Here is a 22,538-nt window from a genome sequence, read left to right as displayed (position 1 = left end):
TCATCAGAGGGGATGGGGATGGAGGAATGGGTGAAATGGGTGAAGTGGATGAAAAGGTACAAACTTCCAGTTATAAAATAAATAAATCACAGTGATGTAATGTACAGCATAGGTAATATAGTCAGTAACAGTGTATCAACCTTGTATGGTAATGGATGGTAACTGGACTTACTGTGGTGACTGTTTCATAATGTACAAAAAACTGAATCACTATGTTATACAGCTGAAACTAATATAATGTTGCATGGTAATTATAACTCAATTTTTTTTGTTTTTAAAAAAAGAATGAAAGCTGGCATATGCTGAGTTTTGATTTTGTGCCAGGCACTGCTGTAAGTGCTTTATGTGACTTGTCTCATTTTATCTTCACTGTAACTCTACAAGTGAGAAACTATTACCTACCTTTTTATAGGTGATAAAACTAAGGGATATACTTGGGGAATGGAATATTTGGATTATAACACAAGAAGTTTGACCAGAAGTGGTTATGTACTGTGAGCCTATGAAAAAACAAAACTCAAGACCTTACACAGGAACCTTGGATATCTATCGTCTTCTGAACTTTCACTGTTGATAGTGAGGACCTAGTTACTTCTGTGTCTTACATATTGAAAATATTTTGACATGTATGTAACTTTTTCAGATTACAAGTATTTATTCATTGAACCAAATGTTGTGTATAATATCCTCCAGAAGTGATAAATCTTTCTAATAATGAGGACACTGAAGGTTGGATCCTTCATAAAACATCATCTTATCCTATCACTCTGGAGAGCTGATTCTGACCTATCCTCTGTTTATATGTATCTATAAAATAATTAGCTCATTTCCTCCATATACATGACTGTAGTAATGTCACTGGCACACTTTTAAAAATATGGGGTATTTTTATGAGCTCATCATGAGTAGAAAAAAGAACATAGTTCATGTCAGAATTTCTCTTGGTTATTTATTAAAAACAAAATATAATAAGACTTCATTTCCATCATTATCAACTAAAAGCCACAACCTAGTATTCTTCAGAAAGTATTTCATAATTAAGAGTATCTTATTCTATATTGCTTCACTAATCACAATGATGCGAATCCCAATTAAAGGGATATTATCAGTGTCATAGCTAATCTTCTAACTTTGGGGTTGTGTAAGACACTTTTGTTGGCTTTATATATTTTGTTCTACACTTCAGTGTAATACTAAATAGCTCTTAATTCATTAACATTTTATTTAAAATGAGTTAAACGTATTTATTGCTGATTCTAACTAAAAATAAAATTCCCTTGTCCTTCAAGTCTATAAAAAATTTAAAGGAAAAGTCTTAATGTTAAGGAAATTTCTTTTTAAAATAGTATTTCGTCTAATAAAGCACAATCATTAATGCTGGAGAGCTTGTGTGGAGGCTTATAGAAATAAAAATTAGTTTGTTATCAAGCTTTTTGGAGTTTTAACCAGATAACTACTTTAACTTCTCTTAAACAAGGAGTGGAAGAAGAACACTCAAACTTACTATGCATCTCTTAAATGTGAACTCTTCTGGGTGTTTCGTATATGCTATGTCTATCAATTATTATCATGCATTTGGGGAAAAAAAGCATTATTACCCATTTTCACTAACTATTTACATATGAAAAGACTGAGATTCAGTGAGGTTAAGCATTATGCCCAAGGTCACACAGTTAACATGTGAATAAAAACTCCAGGGTCTTTCCCCACACACCATGTTGTAAGCAAAGAAAATGCTAATAGCATAGGTATCTATTAGCTACCAGTGTAATCTGATTTGTCTATAAACCTAGAATGGCATTGTGCAAAATGTATTAAAGCCACCTCTTTAATCCTGAGTACTGTATGTGCACACAGAGACAGTCTTTAATACTGTCAGTTGTTACCCATGAATTGGTTTCAAAGAATAAACACTCTGTTTATTAGTTCAGTGACCCAGGTAAGTTTCTTTCACACAGGTAATATTTCAATTAAGGAGGTTTCTCTCCAATCAGGCCATCAAAATACTTAAGTGTTTAAGAACTGTAGGTCATTTGTTAACATAGCAATTGGTGAGATTGGGGACTGTGGGGAAATGGGTTTTTGCACTAGGAATTTCCTTTCAAAAAATGGAAAGCTATAAATGAGAGCTAACACTTTTAAAGTCTTGTTACTAGTATCAGACTTGATCTACATCACTGACCTCTACCTGATCCTAGACAATGCTAAAAGATCATCAAACAGAAGGTTACAGTTAGAAAATGCATCAGTCACAGAAGACAAAGTCGGGTGTGACCATAAAGCATATTAAAGTAAACTACTGTTATTCTTTGAGTTCCTCCGATTTCAGTTTTCTTCTCAACTCTTTTCCTTGGTAAACACACAGACACAACAGGTAGGAAACTAGTTCATTCCTCATTTTTCATTCGTTTCAACAGATGAACAGTCTGTTTCAGGAGCCAGAACCTGCTACGTTATATAATTGAGGGGTGTGTGTGTGTGTGTGTGCGTGTGTGTGTGTGTGTGTGTGTGTTATATGCGCTGTTCTGGGGCATGAGGTGGGGGCAGGTAGAAATCCTGAGGAGCTGCGGTAGGAAGGCAGAGTTGCTACCTCCCTCTCAAAGCTACTGGGAGAGGGGGTGGGGACTATAACAACCCATCACCACGCTGCCTGCCAGTCTCTCACACACGGATCTTTCTCCTTCATGTTCCCTGAGAAATTTTCCCCAGATTGGGAAAAGAACAGTAAAGCGGGTCTGCCTCGGAAGACGAGTTTTTACTATTGCAACACAAAGGACAGTGGAGTGCGCTTTCACATTCTCGCAACTCTACTCACTCGACCAGCTCCATACTTCAGCACCACGGAGAGCGGTATCTATCCGGCTATCACTCATGGGGAGCCAGATTTCTGCGACTCAACACCGGATTCCGGTCATTTAAAGAAGGAACAAGTCTGCGTATTTCATCCTCAATGTAAGCAGCTATGATGGTTCTCTCATATTATTTTTCCAGTAGAGGCTGTTTTCTAGCTGAATATGGAATTAAACTTCTATTTATTAGCCCTATCCCTCTTGTGCTCTGCTTGGATTTTTAGATGTAAATCTGGATCTGAAGTCTTATCTGCTGGGTTGGTAAGAATTTTTTTTTTAACTTTTAATTGAAAGTTTAAGTTTACAAAGCCTTTCAGAAACAGACAACTCATCCTGGTAGCCCAGTCCTTTTGTACTAGAGTGTAGTTTTATTCCTAGAAGAAAGTATGTGTGTTGTTTCTTCTACTTCACTACTGGCAGCTTTTTTATTTGATTTTGTGTGTGTTGTTGTATTTATTTTAATATAAATATGGGAGTAGGAGGAAGAAGAAGGCTGTATTTTAATAAGTAGCCACTACTAAAGAACTATAGGTAGGAAGAAGGAGACTATTATTTTTCTTTCCTTTTCTTTGTTGAAAACATGTCCTTTAGACAACCATTTCTTTGTAAGATGAACATGCTTTTAATAAAAGAGATGAAATCTGGCAGGGCTTTGACACAAGCTTTGAAACTGCAATACAGAATCTCCCTCTTTAAGTTTGAGGTTGTAAATTCGCTTAAGTATAGTTGAGTAGACATAACCAGGATGCTATTGCCATTAATTGTGATTTAAAGGCTTAATGGATTTAGGGTAGATCTGAAAGAAGCAATGATTGACCCTGTCTGGTGGTACTCAGTGAATTTTTGCCTCAGAATGCCACCTGCTGGTGGGTCCTATTTCTGAACACTGGGCACACACCAGATTTATGAATGAATTCACATTAAATCCAGAATATTCAGTATGGATATGATTCAAACTCACTCTCTAAGATCTTCTAAACAATGACATTAGTTCAGTTATCTAACAATTTACCAAGGGTTCTATGTCACAAGTATAAGTTCACAAAAATTTACTTCTAAAAACACTTGCTCCTAAGCTTAGGGGCATGGAGACTAGCTAACTCCTTTAGGCAGTAATTAACCCAGAAAAAAATCAAAACTACATGGAGCCTCACTGAGGCTAATTACAGATGCATATGGTATCCTGCGTGAGAGGATCTCTTGCTTAAGAAAAGCAATCATTATCCTCCCCAATCACGCCACCCGCCAACAAATATTCAGCATGTTACTTTTCTCAGTATTGTCATTTCATGATTTAAGGGTCTCTCACTTTTTTGCTAGTACACGTTCATTTCAGACTCTTGTCACAGAAGTCAATAAACAATGAAAAGGTTACACATATCTATTTAATTCCAAGATGAATCTTTGGGGGGGAAATGTAACTCTTAGAACTTGTTGTTCCAGCTCTATCTCAAGCTATACACAATGAGATACAGACATCCAGTTCCATAACCTACCAATTCCAAATAGATAAATAAGGATTTAAAAAGAAAACAGAAATAAAAGAAGCACACACAAAGCACTGTTATACTTGGATGGCTAATTCATAAGGTAGTTTGAAAATCCTGAGAACACTCTCATCCAGAGAAGATGTCATTTGGTGAAAAATAAATTACTGATAAAACCATTTTTAACATTCAGGAACACTGGATAATATTTTTCAATCTAAGATGCAATGGGAAAAAATCCCACATTAGTAGAAGTGTTTGGAAAGTATACCTCAATATAATATATTGTAATAAGTAGCAGAAAGGTACTTTGCTTGTTTCCTGTAGGACCTGACTGGCAAAAGGTGTATGAACTCATGCACATTCATGGAGTAAATAACTGAATATCTTTTTTAATTCAAAGTATATGTGCTATACAAGCAAATTATTTTCATTAGCTTGGGTAGGAACTTGAATGCTTTGGATTCACAATTATTATTGCTTTGGATCCACAATGATTATAACTGTATTAAACTAAAATAGTTAATATTATCCAATTATTACTAGAGCACTTAGTAAGCACTGTAATTTATATGTACTATCCCACCTCAACTCCAACAGAATAAAGAAGATGATACATAGAAATAAGTTGGATCCCTCTGGAAATATATTTTAAAATTTAGGAGTATTCTGAAGTAGTAAGAATGCCTCAGTTATCTGCCCCAGTCACCCATAGTACTTAGTACATCCTCTGATACTAGCAGTCTCACCTAGCAACTTACGGACCATCATTTACAGTGAAGCTAACTGGAAACTAATTTTCCTTTGGAGCTCACACCTTATTTTAAAAGTTGTCAGTTACAAATAGGAAATAGTAGTCATAGGATTATATGGTTCCTGCATTTCTAAGGAGGACACTGGTAAACATTAACACCTCTGTTTTACTGATCTTCTTTAATAACCAACCCAAATTCAAGTATTTAAGAATTAACTTATGTGACCATGCACCAAATGCCAGGCATCCATATATCATTTACCATATACATATACCATATAAACAAGTAATTCTCCTGCTCTTAAGGATCCTGCACTCCAGTTGGAAAATCTGCAGTCTAAAGAAACTTAGAAAAAATGCAGGAAGAAGATGGATGGCAGCAGAATACCAGCTAAAAGCATGGGCTTCGAAATCAGGCAGATGAGAACTTCTTACAGTGGGTCTACCATTCATAGACTGTGTAGCCTCACAAGTTGTGTAGTTAAAAGTGGTTAATTTATCTGAGCCTCACTTTATCATCTATTAAATGGGAATGACAATAGCACCTATATCCTATAGTAGTTGATGAGAATTTAAAATGATAATGCATGTAAAGTATTCAGTACATGGTGCCTGCAATGTGGTTAATGTATAATAAATGTTAATCATTATAGTCATTAAGGAAAATAGCTAAATTTATCATACAATTTGTGTGAATTTAAAACAATTCATGTAAATCATTTAGCACAGTGTCTGTCACATGGCAAATGTGTAATATATATTAACTCTTACTATTACACAGTCATTTAGAAAAATAGCTAAGTTTAATATATTAGTGTAGAGCAAAATGGAAGCCAATTTACAATCATTTACTTAAGTGTACTAATATGTAAGGTTTTCATCATTATTGTCATGGACATTTGTGTAAGGCTTTACAGTATCCAGGGCATTTGATACACATTATTTCATCTTCACTGGAGTCGTGAGGCACATGGAGGATAGATTTTATTATTTCCTTTCTATTGGTAAGAGAAATGAGGTTTAGGAGAAAACTCCCAATCACCCGACCATTTGATCTCTGTTGCTCTGGACTAAAATTCAAGAATATGTACACCTGGGAGATGATACACAGACCAGAGCTGGGTTTTTCCTGGATGACTGATCTGACTCTTGGATTTGTTTGGTTCTATGTTTAGCTGTGGAAGGTTACAGACTGAATTTGTTTCAGACTAGGATAATTTCTACAAAGACCTATGGTGCATGTAGCTATTTCACACAAAAAAGACAACAAATATCTCCAAAAAGACATTTTGATTAAGTGTGGCCTTTTCTTCACCAGTAATCAACCACAATCCCTGTCTCCAAAAAGCTCTGTGGTCATGCTCTTTTGCAGCTGGACTTAGGGTGTAGAATTCATACTTTTTGTGGATCAATGACATCTGGCTTCCTTCAGACTGGCTGATGCATCTGTAAGAGAAGCCTGATAAAAATAGCAACCAAGGGATCAAGAGGGAGTTTAATAATTAGTCCTCCTCTCAAATACAGTTTTGTTTCCCCTGGAACCCCTTTTTCAATGACATCAAATGTCAATGCATGCATTTATGGAAAATGAAAAACACAGTATATTAATTGAGGTATTAGATGAGTTTGATCACTTGTTATCTTAATAATATATGCAAATAAAAAAGCATTTGCATTCAAAGTTCATTTTTAAGAAAAATATTAAAGTAAGGGCAATCAAATGCTAACTGTATTTTAGAGAGAATCACTTAGCTCATTATTGGCAGTAAAACTATGTCAAGATCCCAGAGTCCAGCAGAGCAACATATCTGACTCATGAGTGTAAGCTTTGGCCACAGCTACTGTGGACCAAATGACTTTATCTTTCTGACATAGCATGCTCTGTGGATTCTTCCCAATCCATGTGAAATGCATCGCTAAAGTCTGACTACTTATAATGTCAAGATTAAATGGCAAGGATACAATGGTTAAATATTGTCAAAGGTGTATAAATGTTTAAATGGGGGAAATAGGGAGAGAGTGGTAAAGAGGTACAAACTTCCAGCTATAAGATGAATAAGGTCCTGAAGATCTAATGTAAAATATGGTAACTATAGTTGATAACACTGCATTATACGATTGAAATCTGCTAAGACAGTAGAACTTAAATGTTCTAACCAAAACACCCATATATATATGGTTATGGATGTGTTAATTAACAAGATGATGGGATTCTTTTCATGGTGTATACACATATCAAATCACTACAGGATACACTTTAAATATTTTACAATTTGTCAGTTTATACCTTAACAAAGCCAAAAAAGTAAAACCAATGTTTAAAAGCACTATTAGAATAGAAGACAGAACTAATAAGAAGCCCCAGTGAGGTAGAAAGGCCTCCATCAGTATCTGGATCAATTCATGTGGCTGCTGTGAAATCCCTTATGTTGGGAGCAACCTCACTGAGTAGCATGTCCCACTATATGCTTGCATACAAAGGTGACTTGAGTCCCATAACGTTTCATCAGTGCCAGATTCTGTAAGGAAAGGAACAGAACTGACAATTCTGTGAGCATCCAAATCTATCTCAAAGTCAAGGTATTAAAGGATGGGAAAGAGAGACTTGTTTATTTCCTAAAACTTCTGGGTGTCTGCTTTCAAGGTCATTCAGAAAAATGCATGTCAAGCGGTGAAGACAAATACTAGCCATACACATACATTTTTTTTCTTTGATAAAACATAATTGTTATAGAAACATCAAGATTTATATGATGCTCTATTCTTGTGCAGAAATTGTTTGCCCTAAGGTTTAGTCTTTATGCTTCATCACCTTCAGTTTCTCTACCTAAAAATGAGAATGTTAACATCTTGCTTTTTTTGTTCGTTTAATGAGGGGAATTAACAAATGATTCTTTAACATCCTTTAAGTTTTTAGGCTACAGCGTCTATGACATTCATATGGACTCAGTTTAGATTGGGTACTTATGTGTTCCCTGTGAAATGTTTCTCTGCTCTGACTTGGTTCTGTATTTTTTATATTTCCTTTGAATTAGTCTCTCCATGGTTTATTGCTATATAATAGTTGTGTACTCTTGACCTTGGAGTCTGACTTATCTCCCTCTTGAACAGATCTCTAATGGAAAAGTGATATGGAATCAATCTCAAGGTCTGTCTCCTTCTAGGACAGTTACTGTTTCATCTCTGACACATTGCTCAGATGCTCTTGAGTGGAAAGGGACTTTTCTCAGGTTGAGATGTGACGGCAAGTTCAGAGAGGTAGCCCTGCGAGGGGAGAAGCCTCAGCATAGGACAGGCTGAGTAATTTCATGAGAAAGAGTTAAAGTCTTCTGTGGGAATAATTCCCACCTGAGAGTGTGTACTCAGATGACAGATCTTGAAACTGAGTTCATGTCTTCTGAAACAAGGCCCTTTGGGGACACAAAGGAAGTGACTGCTTAGCTTTCAACTCAGTCACCTCCTTGTCTTCTGAAAAACATAATAATAAATACCTGTGCCCACTTTGTGACTCCTTCTCTCTCCTGTAAAGATCTCTCCTGGACTCCCAATCTACAGTCTGCACTGGCATCAACAAGCAGCCTCTCTCCCTGGAATGATGGCATTGTTGACAGAAATGGGTTCAGAAGGAACTCATAAACTTGAATCTTGAGAATCTTTTCTCCAGCAATCTTTTATCAACCTGCACTTCAGAAAAGTGGATAGTAGTTCAGACACTCTTCCTAAAAGAGCACAGAGCTCTATATTAGGATTTATCACCCACAACTGCCTTTTCAGGGAGTTGCCCATCATTATTCCTTTTACTTTTCTGAAGATGAAGAAGCTGCTCCACTGAATAGTTCAGCAGATTCTCCCAAGAAGTGTGACTCAGGCCTAGGCAGGATTAGAGTATGAGACCTCCAAGTCTCTTCTTTATACCAGATCAGGGCCCCAAAAGGAGCTAAAAGCAAAAGGGTTCGAGGATGTCAAAAGAAAAAATAAGCAGAAAACTAAATAGAGCCCAAATTTTTAGAAATCACAAGACTAAATGACACTACTTTAAAAAAAAAAAATCTCAAAACACTGTGTATAATTTAAAAGCCTTCCTCTGTGATTACTTTGCTTAATTTTTACAAACGACTTAAGTGAAATAGTGAGTATTCTTGATGCATGGAGACATGACCAATAACAAAAAAGACAGTTGGGAACATGGAAAATAGTTCAAAACAAATCCCCAAGTACTTACTCTTTAGAATAGATGGTTTCTTACTGAAATGCATACCATTCTAATATTATTTGAATACCTTGAGTTGGGGTAGACTAGAAAAAGAGATTAGAAAATATGAGTAGGGACAATTGGAGAATCAAAAAAGTTTGAGATGCTCAAGTGTGTAGAGAATTAGGGGCTCTCTATTCTACAGTGGAAGCATCTTGAACTGGGGACCCACTCCAGAAGTCAAGGTGAGTTAGAGATGGGGTTTCCAGCTCAACCTCAAATTACACGGCAGCTATTATTCTCTCTAGCCTGCCATCTTAAAACCCTGACAAACTTGTCCAAAGTCACAACGCTGGCAAAAGATAGAGCCAGGATTCCTACTCTGGACCTTCCTACTTCAAAGCCTGTCTCTTAGCCCCACTTGTCTAGGGATCTTCATCTGAGTAAGGACAATTATAGTATCCACCTCATAGAGTTTAAGTAAGAATTACACAGATTATCTATGTGAAGTACACTAACTTCTTAGTATAGTTCCTGGCATATCAGAGGTGCTTAGTAAGTGTCGCCAACTGCTACTAATAGTATTAGTATTAATGTCTACATTATGACACAATGGGAAAGAACAACACATTAGAAATGAACATACATATAAATTACACTGTTCTTCTGTCCATATAAAAATTCAGGTTTGATCTTAAGAAACAAAGGCTGAATTTCCTCAGGAAGGCTGTTTCAGTGGCCATCAGTAAGTGGCAGTGAGTCTAGGGCAGCTCCCTGCCACAATGTGCCCTTAGTAGTTGCTCAGGCTCCATGGGGGCAAGAAAGAAAGCACAATCCCAGTGCAGAATAGCACTGAATGTAGAAACAAGAGGTGTGTGGCCACGCTTGCACGTTGCTCCAGGTCTGTCACAGTGAAGGAGGTTCAATGGGGGCAACATACCTGAAGCAAAGGCAGCAGTATCCAAGGTGGCCACCTCTATGGCAGAGTCCTTGAAGAACTGGGTACACCAACAGGCAGGAGAGGACAGAATAAAACCAACATCGACTGAGTGTGTTCTACATGCATGTTACCTCATTTAATCCTCCCATGGACTCTATGGCACACAAAAAGTTATCCCCGTCGCACTGGCAGACACACAGAGAAACATTACTAATGCGCAGAGAAGTTAAGGGACATGCTCAACTTGACACAAATGGCAATAAAACAGGCCTTGGCCTGTTTTCAGCTACATCATGACCCCCACACTCTCGACCTCCCTCTGCTTAAATCCACATTTCAGCTCTGCAGCCAATCCTCCACCCCAGGGGTATAGATGCTAAGTAACTAAATCGACACCTTTCCGTTTGTAAAAGAATAGTGCAGGTTATCCAACCTGTCTTAATCTCAGTGCTAAAACAATGATTTCTAATAAGATTTCATAATTTCTCGTAAGATTCCAGTCATGACATTCTTTTTCATCTCAACCTTGTTGTTTGCTCTGCCCCTGGGGCACCTGCAAGCCCCTGGGAGAGTATTCAGCATCTCTGCCTTGTTGTCCCACAGGTTGGGGAACAGCACCTTCAAAAACATGCAGCGCCGGCACACAACACTGAGGGAAAAGGGCCGCAGGCAGGCCATCCGCGGTCCCGCCTACATGTTTAACGAGAAGGGAACGAGTCTGACGCCGGAGGAGGAGCGCTTCCTGGACTCGGCCGAGTATGGCAACATCCCAGTGGTCAGGAAAATGCTGGAGGAGTCCAAGACCCTCAACTTCAACTGCGTAGACTACATGGGGCAGAATGCACTGCAGCTGGCTGTGGGCAACGAGCACCTGGAGGTCACAGAGCTGCTGCTCAAGAAGGAGAACCTGGCGCGGGTGGGGGACGCGCTGTTGTTGGCCATAAGTAAGGGCTACGTGCGCATCGTGGAAGCCATCCTCAACCACCCAGCCTTCGCGCAGGGCCAGCGCCTGACACTCAGCCCGCTGGAGCAGGAGCTGCGCGACGACGACTTCTATGCCTACGACGAGGACGGCACGCGCTTCTCCCACGACATCACGCCCATCATCCTGGCAGCCCACTGCCAAGAGTACGAGATCGTGCACATCCTCCTGCTCAAGGGCGCCCGCATCGAGCGGCCCCACGACTACTTCTGCAAGTGCAACGAGTGCACTGAGAAGCAGCGGAAGGACTCCTTCAGCCACTCCCGCTCCCGCATGAACGCTTACAAGGGACTGGCAAGCGCTGCCTACTTGTCCCTGTCCAGTGAAGACCCTGTCCTCACGGCGCTGGAGCTAAGCAACGAGTTAGCCAGACTAGCCAACATTGAGACTGAATTCAAGGTAACTCTCCCACTTACCACCAGCAGGCAGATTGCCCGATGGGCTCTTCCGGGTGTGTCCAATAGCCAAATGGGTTGTCTTCCCGTCTAATGGAGGGTGCAGGACTCACGGTCTTGCCTGTTCAGGCTTACAGGGAGGAAGGGAACCTCCAACCTGTGTCAGAAGTAGGCCTGAAGGAAAAGCAGCCCATTAGATGAAATATTTGAAACCACATAAATGTGGTCAAGAGATGACAAAAACAAATCCATGTGTTTGTCACACAGGCAAGATTATTCTGTGGTTCTGGTGTAATTGCCTCCCCTCTGCCCTGGGCAGCCCAGGTATGTCTGGGATACATGCGGTTGTTTCCGAGTTCCAGTTTTGGACTTCTTGACTGTCTCACCTGTAGAGTTTTCATTTGTCTTGTTCATATCTCTAATGCATCCTGGACTGTGTGGACTGTAGATACAATAGTAAGTGCTTGCTAAATTGAGAAAGGCTTGCGGTTCTATCAAAGGGCTGAGGAGGAGGTACATGAAAATGAAAATAAAACTGTCTCTGTAGTTAGGTTTGTCATCCCAGTAGATGGGCCCAGAGCAACCCCCCTGAAAATACCCGGAATTTCCAGGCCAACTCAGAGGATGAAGACCCATCTCTAAAGTCCATTATTCAATAGTGGTTCTGTGCTTTTACTATCAACTGACTCTCACCCTGATAGAGAAGACTGGAACCTAATTCTTTTGACAGTTTAATAAATTGAGACCAATATTTATTTTGTGCCAAGTAGTAGCTTCCTTACCTACAGGATACTGTTTAATCCCCTCAACAACCATTGGTATGGGTACCATTATTATCCCCATAGTATATTAGAGCACAGAGGTAGAGAGGTACCCTATAGCCAGTAAGTAGTAAAACCACTGTTCTAATCCAGGCACTCAGACCCCAGAGCCAGCTTTTAGCCATCCTGGGAAATTGTAAGTCAGAGGACTTGTTCATGCATTGGGCTTCTCAAAGTTTCATTTGTCTCTATCTGAAAGACACCTTCCACTGCAGAAGGTGTGGCTTAAAGACTAGAAACTACAGCTGGGCTCATAATTTTTCATCCTGCCATTCAATCAGAGTCTGTGATGTCAGGGAGCAAGCAAAAAGGTATCACATGTGGGGCTCACAATGGAGCTGGGAAGAGATGTCACCTGCAGGAGAAAAGTTCATTGTCATGTGCAAGAGTTGCCCCTGCATGGGACACAATCAGGTGGACAAGGATGGGTACCAACTCACATCAAAGGACCACCCTGTTCCGGGAGATCTCAAAGTAGGAAACAGAATTGAGCTGGGCTTTATTAAGCAGGAGGAATTGAATTAGTGGGAAGAGAGAGGTAGGCATTCAGGGAAGGCAAGTGAAGGTAAGGTCCAGAACGGCCCACAGCAGGCAAGCCACTGATGAGAAGCTCTATGTGACTACAACAGACATTTCCTGCAGGGGCACACAGGAGGAGAGCTGAAGAGATGAGTGGGCAGGTCTCAGAAGGCCCTGCATGTCAAACTGAGCAATTTGGATGTTACCCTGTAGGAAATGGAGGCCAATGAAAATTCGTGATTAGGAGACTAAAATGAAAACTACGGTTTTGGAAATTTACTTGACTGGTAGGTAAGATGATTTAGAAGATATGAAGTGTGAAGCACTGGGACTACAGAGGGATAATTTAGTTGAACATGCTTGAGGCCACTGAAGCCTCTCTGCAGGAATGGAATCACCCACAGTCAGGCACAGAGGAGCCAGGCCTACAGAAAGCTGCAGGGCACCACAAACTATGAACAGATGAAAAATCCTATAATTAAACTAATTTTACTCCATCTGTCCCCTCGTCTTGGACCCATCTACTGAATTGGAGCCTCTTCCATAAATCCTGTAATGTTCATAGCCTCATCTAGAAAAATTGGTGGATGCAGACACAGAGATTAACCAAAGAAGCTTCCAAGGAATGTAGCTATTGCCTCTTATTTCCTTGTTTCTGTACAATAAACTCCACCTACCAGCAATGAAGTCAGTCATGTCCCAAGGAAGCTCAGCGGAATTTTGCTTGTTCCCTGGGCTTCAGACTATAACTGCATAAGCCATATAAAAGAAATGGCTAAACCAATTAACTTAGATATTTCTGTCTAAGAAAAAAATAATTCAAGCAAAAAATGTTTTTGGACCAGATTATCTGGATAATTGCGCAATTCTATATTTATGTGGAATCTGCGAGCATGCCAGCCTTATCAAATAAAATGAAGCTAGACTGACATTCGGAAGTATATCTACACCATTTGTTTTCTTTATAAAACCTAAAGTCTGACATATTTTAGTATATATAATATCTAAAACTGGGAGTTTGTTGAAAACATCTACTATGATATTTTGATTTAAAAAGTAAATTATGAAAATTATGTACAATTAAGAACATGACTAACATGATGACAAATCTTTTCTACAATGCAAAGAATAAGAGCTAGCATAAATACATTTGCTGGCTATTAACATCCCCCTAGCTACCTTTGTTTGAAATAAGTGTCTTTCAGATTGTCGACAAATGGTGCATTATAAATTAACATAAAGCATTCCTTTAGAACTTTATTACTTATTCAACTATCCTTGTATGTGCATTCTTCACATTATAAATCTCAGACAAGAGAGCAGCTTATTAGCAAGAAGGAAGTCAAACTATAATAAAATAATAAAGAGCAAGTGATGTGTTCTAAAATGCACTCTTCAGGCATCTGTTCTGCTTTAAAGGGACTACACATTGATGACTGTAGCCATGTGTTATGGAGGTGGTCCGATGCTACCACCTGTGTAAAAAAGCTATCAGGTTCCCACTGCAGATGTCATATGTCATCTTCCACATTCTCTAAAACACTCATTCTGGGAGTGACTCTTCCTGACTGGAACATATTATACATGAAAACCTGGATTCAGTTGCCCAAGCTATTGTTTTTGGAGTCCTTTTAATTTATCACCAGAAGAAAGTTTAGTCATTAGCAAGAAGTACAGCCAATGTCAAGGTCTCCAGTAAATTGTTGCTGGAGTCAGATGTCTGCTAGCAAGCCATTATTTTTAGTGTGGAAATTATGCAACTGGTCAAGGATTTTCTTATGTCTCTCTAATCTTATGGGCTGTAGAAAGACATTAAAACTTGATGTGGCCAGTGAGGCTTTCCTAATGCCATGAATGGTGCCCAGTAATCAAGTAAGCATTCCATAAATACCTGAATAAAGGAAATCCTAAAAAAGGATAATCATTTCGACTGATGAAGTAAGTGATTACTTTTACCTATGATTTAAACTCTTCTAACACCAATGGGTTTAACAAAGGTATTAGATAGACCTGGTGAAATGGGAAAGCTCTACAGGTTACATGGTGGTTGAAGGGATAAAACCATCTCATGTTAAATAACTGAAGACCAATCATAGGCTGCACTGTCTGGTGTCAATGACCACTAAACTCCCAGGGAGCAGAGAGTGTCTTCTTGGTCTTGCCCACTGTATATAACATGTGGGATCTGGGAGTACTGCCCACAAATGATATTTTGGTTAACTGATTTATCTACACAGTAGGAGACAAAGAAGGGGAAGATCTGTATGGGATGAACTATTCAGAGGTGTTTCATCCTGATGGAACAGCGTCTCTACAGAGGCACCTGGAGTAGCATGGAAAAACAAGGAATTTGTCTCAGTTGAGTAACAGCTTCAGCCACCAAGAACACAACAAGGTCTTTACATTTCTCTTGAGTTAGTCTGCTTGGTTTTCTTCACTGATCATTCTCATGATAAAACTGCTTGGGGCCCCCTTTATTTTGCTGGTGCCCTTCCTGTGAAAGTCCTGGGCATTCTGTCTGTGTATGTTGTTTATCTGTGGAACTGCCATTTCAAAAGGATTACAGGTGTTCATCTTGCTCCAACCTAGAGTTATGCTAACAGCAATGTACAACAGGGGTGTGGAGAGGAGAAGGAAGGAAAATATCACAAGAGAATATTGTAGAATGAGGTTCAGGGCTTTGGAAAGATAGAGAAAGCAGGATGGGGATTGAAAGTATTCCTCTTGCTCTCTCACCTTTTGCTTAAATTGACACCCAATGTTCCCAAGTCAAGGAACTGTGGAAGTCCAACAAACACTTTATCTTAGTTATTTAAGATTCAGTCATTCTGAATAATAACAAAGCTACAACTGAGAAGGCTCTAGTTGACAAAACATCAGCATGAAAGCTACAGACTGCTTCAGTCACAAGGAATTTATTCTTATAGACTACAGAGGGGAAGAGCAGGGGGCAAAAAAGCTAAAGCTGTAAGTTCATCTTGCTTAAAGTGTTGATGATTGTTCTGTTTGTAAATGGGTCGTTAACCATGTGTATTATGAAAAATAGATAATGAATTATGTATCAGTGTTTGTGTTGCCATTTTAAGACCCATAAAAAACTTAAAATACCACAGATTAAAAATGCAAATAATGATAAATTAGACCACTTTGCCACCTGCTATCATCTCTAGTAAGATCCCATTGTGGAAGGTAAAGATGTTGAGATGACAGTTTGCAATCTGCTTGCAAACTTATCAAAATGGAAGAGGGAAGAGGAGGAGAGTAGGGTGGGAAGGGACTCTGTATTTGGTAGGGAGAACCCAGAGCACATGTGAGCCCTGGAGTCTGGAGCCAGGAAGACTGAGAAAAGGCCCACTCTGGGCCTGGGGCAGTACCAAAAGCTGAATAAGCCTGTTGCCCCCAGCCTTTAGTGGAATCTGTTTTTGCACCTGCTTCTCAAATCCTTTGAACATTTTTAGTATTTTTAAATTTTATAGGCCAAAGTCCTGGGAAAACACATTTCCTTGAAGTCTGAAAGCTTAGCTAGTAAGTAGCACAAACAAATGCCTGTTTAATATACAGGAAATGACTTGAAAACTGTTCCCTTTTCTAATGGGAAAATATTTTTAAACCATGAAGGCTACAGGTCTTAAAAGCAAGTTGTTGTTGCTTTTTAAGAGAATCAGGCAGAAAATCCTCAAAGCACTCACTTATATACCATCTGAAAGACCCCCAAAGATCTAACTGTGTCACCCAAGCCCTGTACTTGAGCATCTGAGGATGCAGAATGTAAGCAGAGAAGAGACAGTTCACAAATGTCAGTTGATGAGCTACGACAGAACGCCCCCCCACTGAGCATGTGCAGGTAAAGGGCAGTCAGAGTACATGTGCCGGTCTCCAGATCTGAGAGCAAGATCCAGGCATTGGCTTATCTCAGGAGAAGGACAGAAGTGATTCTCCCCATGTTAACTTTGTCTTTTTCTATTTTTCTACCTAAGTGTCTGGAGGAGCACTTTCACCTGAGCTTTCACTGATGAGTCATCACAGGAAAATGAGCTAATTAATGTGTCCTTTAATGACAGTTTTTCATTGGGTCAGAACTAATGCCTAAAGTTAAATGATTTTTCTCTTCTCTTTATGCCAAGAGTATTTAGCCTCTAAAATACAGGGAGACATTGTAAGCTGGGTGACAGATATTCCAGTGGGATAAAGGAGGCCACTGCACTAGATGAGGACATGGACAGGGGACAGGCTTTGGGTGAGCACTCAGTGCAGCCATGCTTCATTTTCTCAAGGCTATGAAATAGGGAGCACAGAGCTTGGCTCTGGAATCAGACTGACCTGGGTTCCAGTTCACAGCCATCTCCTAGCAACCATACAATCTGGGGCATCTACTGGAAGTTAGTTTTCTTACATGAAAAATGGGGGGTGGGGTGAGGGGAACAGGTGTTAGAAGTGTAACATGTCCAAAATGAAGGCTTGTTTTCCCCACCAAACACTTGCCTTTACCGCAATCTCTGATTCACCCCATTGTTAAGAGCTTTCACTGCCTCATTCCATTTAACCTCCACAATGTCCTGCACATGTTAGGTGTTCAGTAAATAAATAAATAAGTGAATTAATGAATTATGACATCCAAGGATGTTAGTGAGGGTTAAATAAGATGAAGAATGTAAAACTCCTTGCAGAGGACCCGACCCATAAGAAGTACACAATTTACCCCAGAGATCTCACTGGGGATCCCTTTTTGGTCCCTAAAGCCCACAGGATTTTCAGCACCACAAGTTTTCCTCCCAATAAACACAACTTAAGTTTCAACACCTCCTCTATTCAGAGGGCCTTCCTGATGTCTGCTAAGCTTTCCTCCCCAACCCCAAAGATCCTTCCAGAACCAGAAAAAGTATAGGCTGTACATGTGAGCTCCATGATTAAAAACAGGTCAAGGGAGTATTTTCCAATTGGGAAAATGCAGACCACTGAAACTAGAGAAGCCTAGCATGCTGCTAAAATACTGCTGTGAAAAGCAGCTACCCGGGTAGGAGAGACAGAGGCTGCGATGGGGGGAGAGGGAGGAAATGGGCACGCAGAGCTCCTGCCAAGTACAGAGATTATTTTTTGAAAAATATCTCTATGAAAAAGATTCATCACTACACACAAAAAAACTGGGAAAAAATCATTTCCTATACAAGTGCAACTATCAGTCTGAAATATCAGAGATATGGAGAAAATGGAGGCAGTTCTTAGAGGGGATCAGTCAATGAGTAGTAGTGCAAGTTACATCAAAAGTAAATGATGGAAATGTAGGGTTTTTCTCTGAAAAAAGTTACAATTCTATATATAAATCAATCACAATAGGGTAAAACTAATCAAGTATGCTGCACACACCATCAACAGGGAAGCATGTGGTTTACTAGGAGTAAATTCACATGCAGATTAAATGTGGAAAATATATGTCAAGAGTGTGGATGGGAATATGGTCTATAGACGGCCAGAATATCAGAAGTGGAGGGACCCTAGTTACAAGCTATCTGAAAATTCAGCATTCATACCACAAATGCTTAATTAAGCCTCTAGTATGGGCCAGGTTCTGGGTTGGCTGCTGGGATGAAATGATGAAAATGATAAAGTTCCTGCCCTCAGGACCTTATAGTCTAGTGGAGGAGATGGGCATTCTTCACGTAATCACAAAAACAGCTTTACAAATCATGTTGTATGCTAAGCAGTAAATGAGCAATTTAAAAGAGTTGACTTAGTGGGATAGATGACTGTGTGTGTATGTGCATGTGTTTAAAGATTTCTCAGAGTTGACAATATTTAAATGAAAATGGATGGTATGGGAGAGATAAACAGACAGCAGGGAATGGGAAAGATGGTTTCAGGCACAGAAACTGCTCAAGAATTAGCCCACTGCAGAGAGGGAACAGAGAGGCCCATGTAGAGAACTGTGAGTAGCTCCCTATTATAGGGAGTAAATAGGAGAGGCGGCAGGCAATACAGATGCTGAAAAAGAACACCTCAGCCTCTTGGAAGCCATGGTAAGAAATCAAACTTCACTGTAGGGTGAATGGGAAGCTATCGGAAGGTTTCAGCAGGTGAGTGAGTGACTCGTATCCGCAGCTTGGAAAGATCCAGTCTGACTGCTGTACAAAATGGACTGGAGGGGACAAGACTGGAAGGAGCTGTACAAGCGCTGTTGGAAGGGGCCTCCCAGGAAAGAGGAGAGTGGCAGCAGGACCAGCACATCTCAACCAGCAAGTGACTCGTTGCAGCTGGAGTGAGAGCACAATCAGAGAAGGTGACGGCTCCTGGCTGTTTCCAGGACAGCTTTCTTGTCTGTGAGCTCCCAGGAACTTCTTCCTTCCCTGGACCACTCAGTGCTCCAGCAGTGGAGAGACACAGGGAGGGAAGGAAAACAGAGCCAGCTCTCTTGCTGCTTCTCCAAGGTAGAAGCCCAGTGGAGTAGCAGAAGGACAGGAGACTAAGGAGGATTCTGATATTCCACCCTGAACTTTGGAGGAAAAAAGGGTGTGCCCTAGGCTTGGCCAAACTATTTACTGCATAGCACTGTCAACACAGAAGTACTGGAAAGTGGGTTCAGAAGTGATAACTCCAGAATAGAAAGGTTTCCACTGGATTTTAATCTTTCCACTGTATTTTCCAGATTCTGAGGACATCTTTCTCCCTCTGTCTCCTGCATGAACCAAGTGAAGTTTCCATTAAAGTAGAGTAAAACGCCTAAAATCTCATCTCTGATTTTGCTAACTGGGGCTGGTTTTAACATAAATAAAGGCATAAAAGAGACCTCTCCCTCTACTTCCTCCAAGACTCTGTATGTTGAGAATGCCAGGCCGGGAAGACCATGGAGGCAGGTGAGGCTTTTCTGGGCACCCAGAACCTCTAGATGGACAAATTAGTTTCCTACAGCTGCTGTAACAAAGTACCACAAATGTGGTGACAAAACAACAGAAATTTATTCTCTCAGTGCTGGAGGCCAGAAGTCCAAAATCAAAGGAATCAGCAAAGCCATGCTTGCTCTGAAGGCTTCAGGGTACAATCGATGCTTCCTTGGCAAGCCTTTGCCCATAGACACATCACTCCAACCTCTGCCTCTGTTGTCACACAGTGATCTACGTGTGTGTTTCTGTGTCTCTTGTCCTCTTCTTATAAGACCATTCTTTTAAGGAACCGTCATTTTGAATTGAGGGCCCACTCTATTCCAGTAGGACTTCATTTTACCTAATCACATCTGCAAACGCAATTTCAAAAAAGGTACCATTCTGAAGTTCCAGGAAGGGTGTGAATTTGGCAAGGACACTATTCAACCCAATACAATCGGGTAGCACTGGGCTAGATGAACTGGGGAAGGCTGAGACCAGGAATCTAGGCAGATCCACAGAGCAGGGCAAGATAAAAAGGCAAAGGTCAGTTATCCTGGGAAGTCAAAGACAGTCCTAAAACTAGGAAGTCATTCTGGAAGAAAAGGGAGAGACTGTTAGTGCTTTCTACTGACCAAGACACAAGCCTAGATAGAGCTATTGGAATTCTGTAAAAGTGTGAGTGTGTGTCTGTATGTGTGTGTCTGTGTGAGAGAGAGAGAGAGAGAGAGAGAAAGAGATGTTTGGGGGAAGCCAGGTGGGTAAAAAGTGGGAGGTAGCTGACAAAGGGAATGGAGGAAATTTAGTACTGGGGCACTATCCCTCTCAAATATGAGGAAAACATTTTCAAGGGCTGGGTTTGAGTATAATGAAAATGAAACACATTGATTATAAAACTTTTAGAAAATACAGAAAAGTAGAAGGAACAAAAAGGTCAGCATTAATCCCACCATAAGAGGACTTTATATTTTTGTATGTTTCCTCCGAGTGCTCCCCTACCACCCGGTGCACAACCTGAATTAATACTGTGACTTAGCTGATGGAACATTATCATCATATTTTTGTTTCCCTTCATACTTTATCCTCATTCCTATTCTCCTCTAACCCCCAAAAAAGCACCCACTTCAGTGTATTTAATGTAATTACACTGAATATCATGGCATTCTCTCATGTGATGCCAACACTTCATAAGTAACAATTCATAGAAAATGTTAGTGTCATGTGTTGAGAGGAAAACTCCCCCACTACCACCTTAGGCTGTGACGGTTAGGCCCTGTGAATTAACTAACAAAAGACAGGTTAATAAGAGAAAAGACAGAGATTACCCATATGCATACAGAAGTGCAGAAAAGAAGTGCCTCCCTGAACCGTTAAAGACGGGTTTATATACCAACATAGCAAGGAAAGGGAGGGGAGAAAGGAGCTTCTAAGGAAAAAGAGGACATTCAGGAAACACATGGGCTTTTAGGGAGACAAATGCAAGGCGTAAGAGCTTGTGATGTTTGTTCTCGCCCAGGTGCTAGTGGTCAGTCTCTTTTCTAGCTGTAAACCACTCTCCCAACCTCCGCCATAGAGGGGATTTATGACAAGTGTACTTTTGGCACTTAAGTTAGCGAAAGAAGTTCAGCTGCTCTTTGTTCAGATGTTTTTAACCTAAAATAATCTTCATGCCTTTCTGATGATTTTGAGAGTCCCTACGCATAATCATTACAACTCAATCTCTGAGCCCCACCACAGAACAACTCCTGTCGAACAGTATAGCATGAGGGTGGGCCCCAGGGACTAAGGAAGGACCCTCTGAAGAAGGGTGTCCTAGCCCTGTCCAGGGAGAGAGATAGGCCTGTATAGGGGAGGAATTTTCCTCTGCCTTCCTGAGTTCATAGCTGCAACCCCTGTAATAAAAAGACAGATTATCAAGAGAAAATTGAACAGAAGTATAGAATCATGTACACAAGAGAAATACTCAGGGAAAAATAAGGAAGTCTCTGAGGTGGCTTAGAATTCAGATTAAATACCATTTTAATAGGGAAAGCAGGGTTTGAGGGGCATAGGCCTTTTAGGGGAGAGTATATGATTTTTAGGAAATATGAATGGGCACTTAAAAGAACAAATGGTGTTCATGTGTAATTGAAAAATTGTGCTCTACACTGGAATTTGACACAACATTGTAAAATGACTATAACTCAATAAAAAATGTTTAAAAAAAAAAAAAAAGAAGAAGAACAAATGGAAAGTATGATAGTTTGGGACAAAGCCTGTCTGGGTATGGTATCTCCTCTCCTGTGATAAGAGCCCATCTTCTCTGGTGGAAGAGGCTCCCAGAGAGAGGATTTATGGCAATCAAGATCCTTTTGGAGGATCTGTCTCTGGGCAGATAAGCAGATTCAAAGAAAGCCTCTTTCTGTATGTGCTGTTTCTCAAGTGTCTACAACTCAACATGATCAATATACCAAAGTAGCATATTTTGGGGTAGCATGTCCTGAACTCCTACAGTCATATTCTGGGCTAGCATATTATCCTGTCCTTCAAGGGGTTGATACTAGATGATGTGTGGACTTAGATTTGTTTTCCACAGCATCACTTTCAGCCTTTCTCTCCAAAACAGAAGTCACTGTTCCCAGGGGCTGGTGACAATGCATCTAGAAGGAAGAAGGGCATTCTCATATTTTGAGAGGCTCCTTCTCTTACATGCCCACCAGCTGGAGCCCTGAGCAGAACTACAAGACAGATCCCTGGCATCCTTGA

At 40.2% G+C, this 22,538-nt stretch overlaps 1 protein-coding gene and 1 long non-coding RNA gene across 2 annotated transcripts in view; one reads left to right on the top strand and one right to left on the bottom strand.

Moving 5' to 3' along the window:
• Positions 1–2,646: 2,646 nt before the first annotated feature.
• TRPC7 (transient receptor potential cation channel subfamily C member 7) overlaps positions 2,647–22,538 on the top strand; it is a 118,763-nt gene continuing 98,871 nt past the window's right edge. Inside the window, 2 exon segments of the mRNA XM_006180300.2 lie at positions 2,647–2,952; positions 10,826–11,603. Of these exon segments, the coding sequence (XP_006180362.1) occupies positions 2,951–2,952; positions 10,826–11,603 (780 nt within the window). The 5' untranslated portion in view covers positions 2,647–2,950.
• LOC116662720 overlaps positions 11,649–22,538 on the bottom strand; it is a 114,702-nt gene continuing 103,812 nt past the window's right edge. The window contains exon 7 of the long non-coding RNA XR_004318727.1: positions 11,649–11,773. This is a non-coding gene — a long non-coding RNA (uncharacterized LOC116662720). The remainder of the gene's footprint in view (positions 11,774–22,538) is intronic.

The sequence above is a fragment of the Camelus ferus genome, chromosome 3 (assembly GCF_009834535.1).
Source record: "Camelus ferus isolate YT-003-E chromosome 3, BCGSAC_Cfer_1.0, whole genome shotgun sequence".
In the NCBI taxonomy this organism is placed as follows: Eukaryota; Metazoa; Chordata; class Mammalia; order Artiodactyla; family Camelidae; genus Camelus; species Camelus ferus.
Note: the sequence above shows the minus strand (reverse complement) of the source record. Positions and strands in the feature narration are given on the sequence as shown.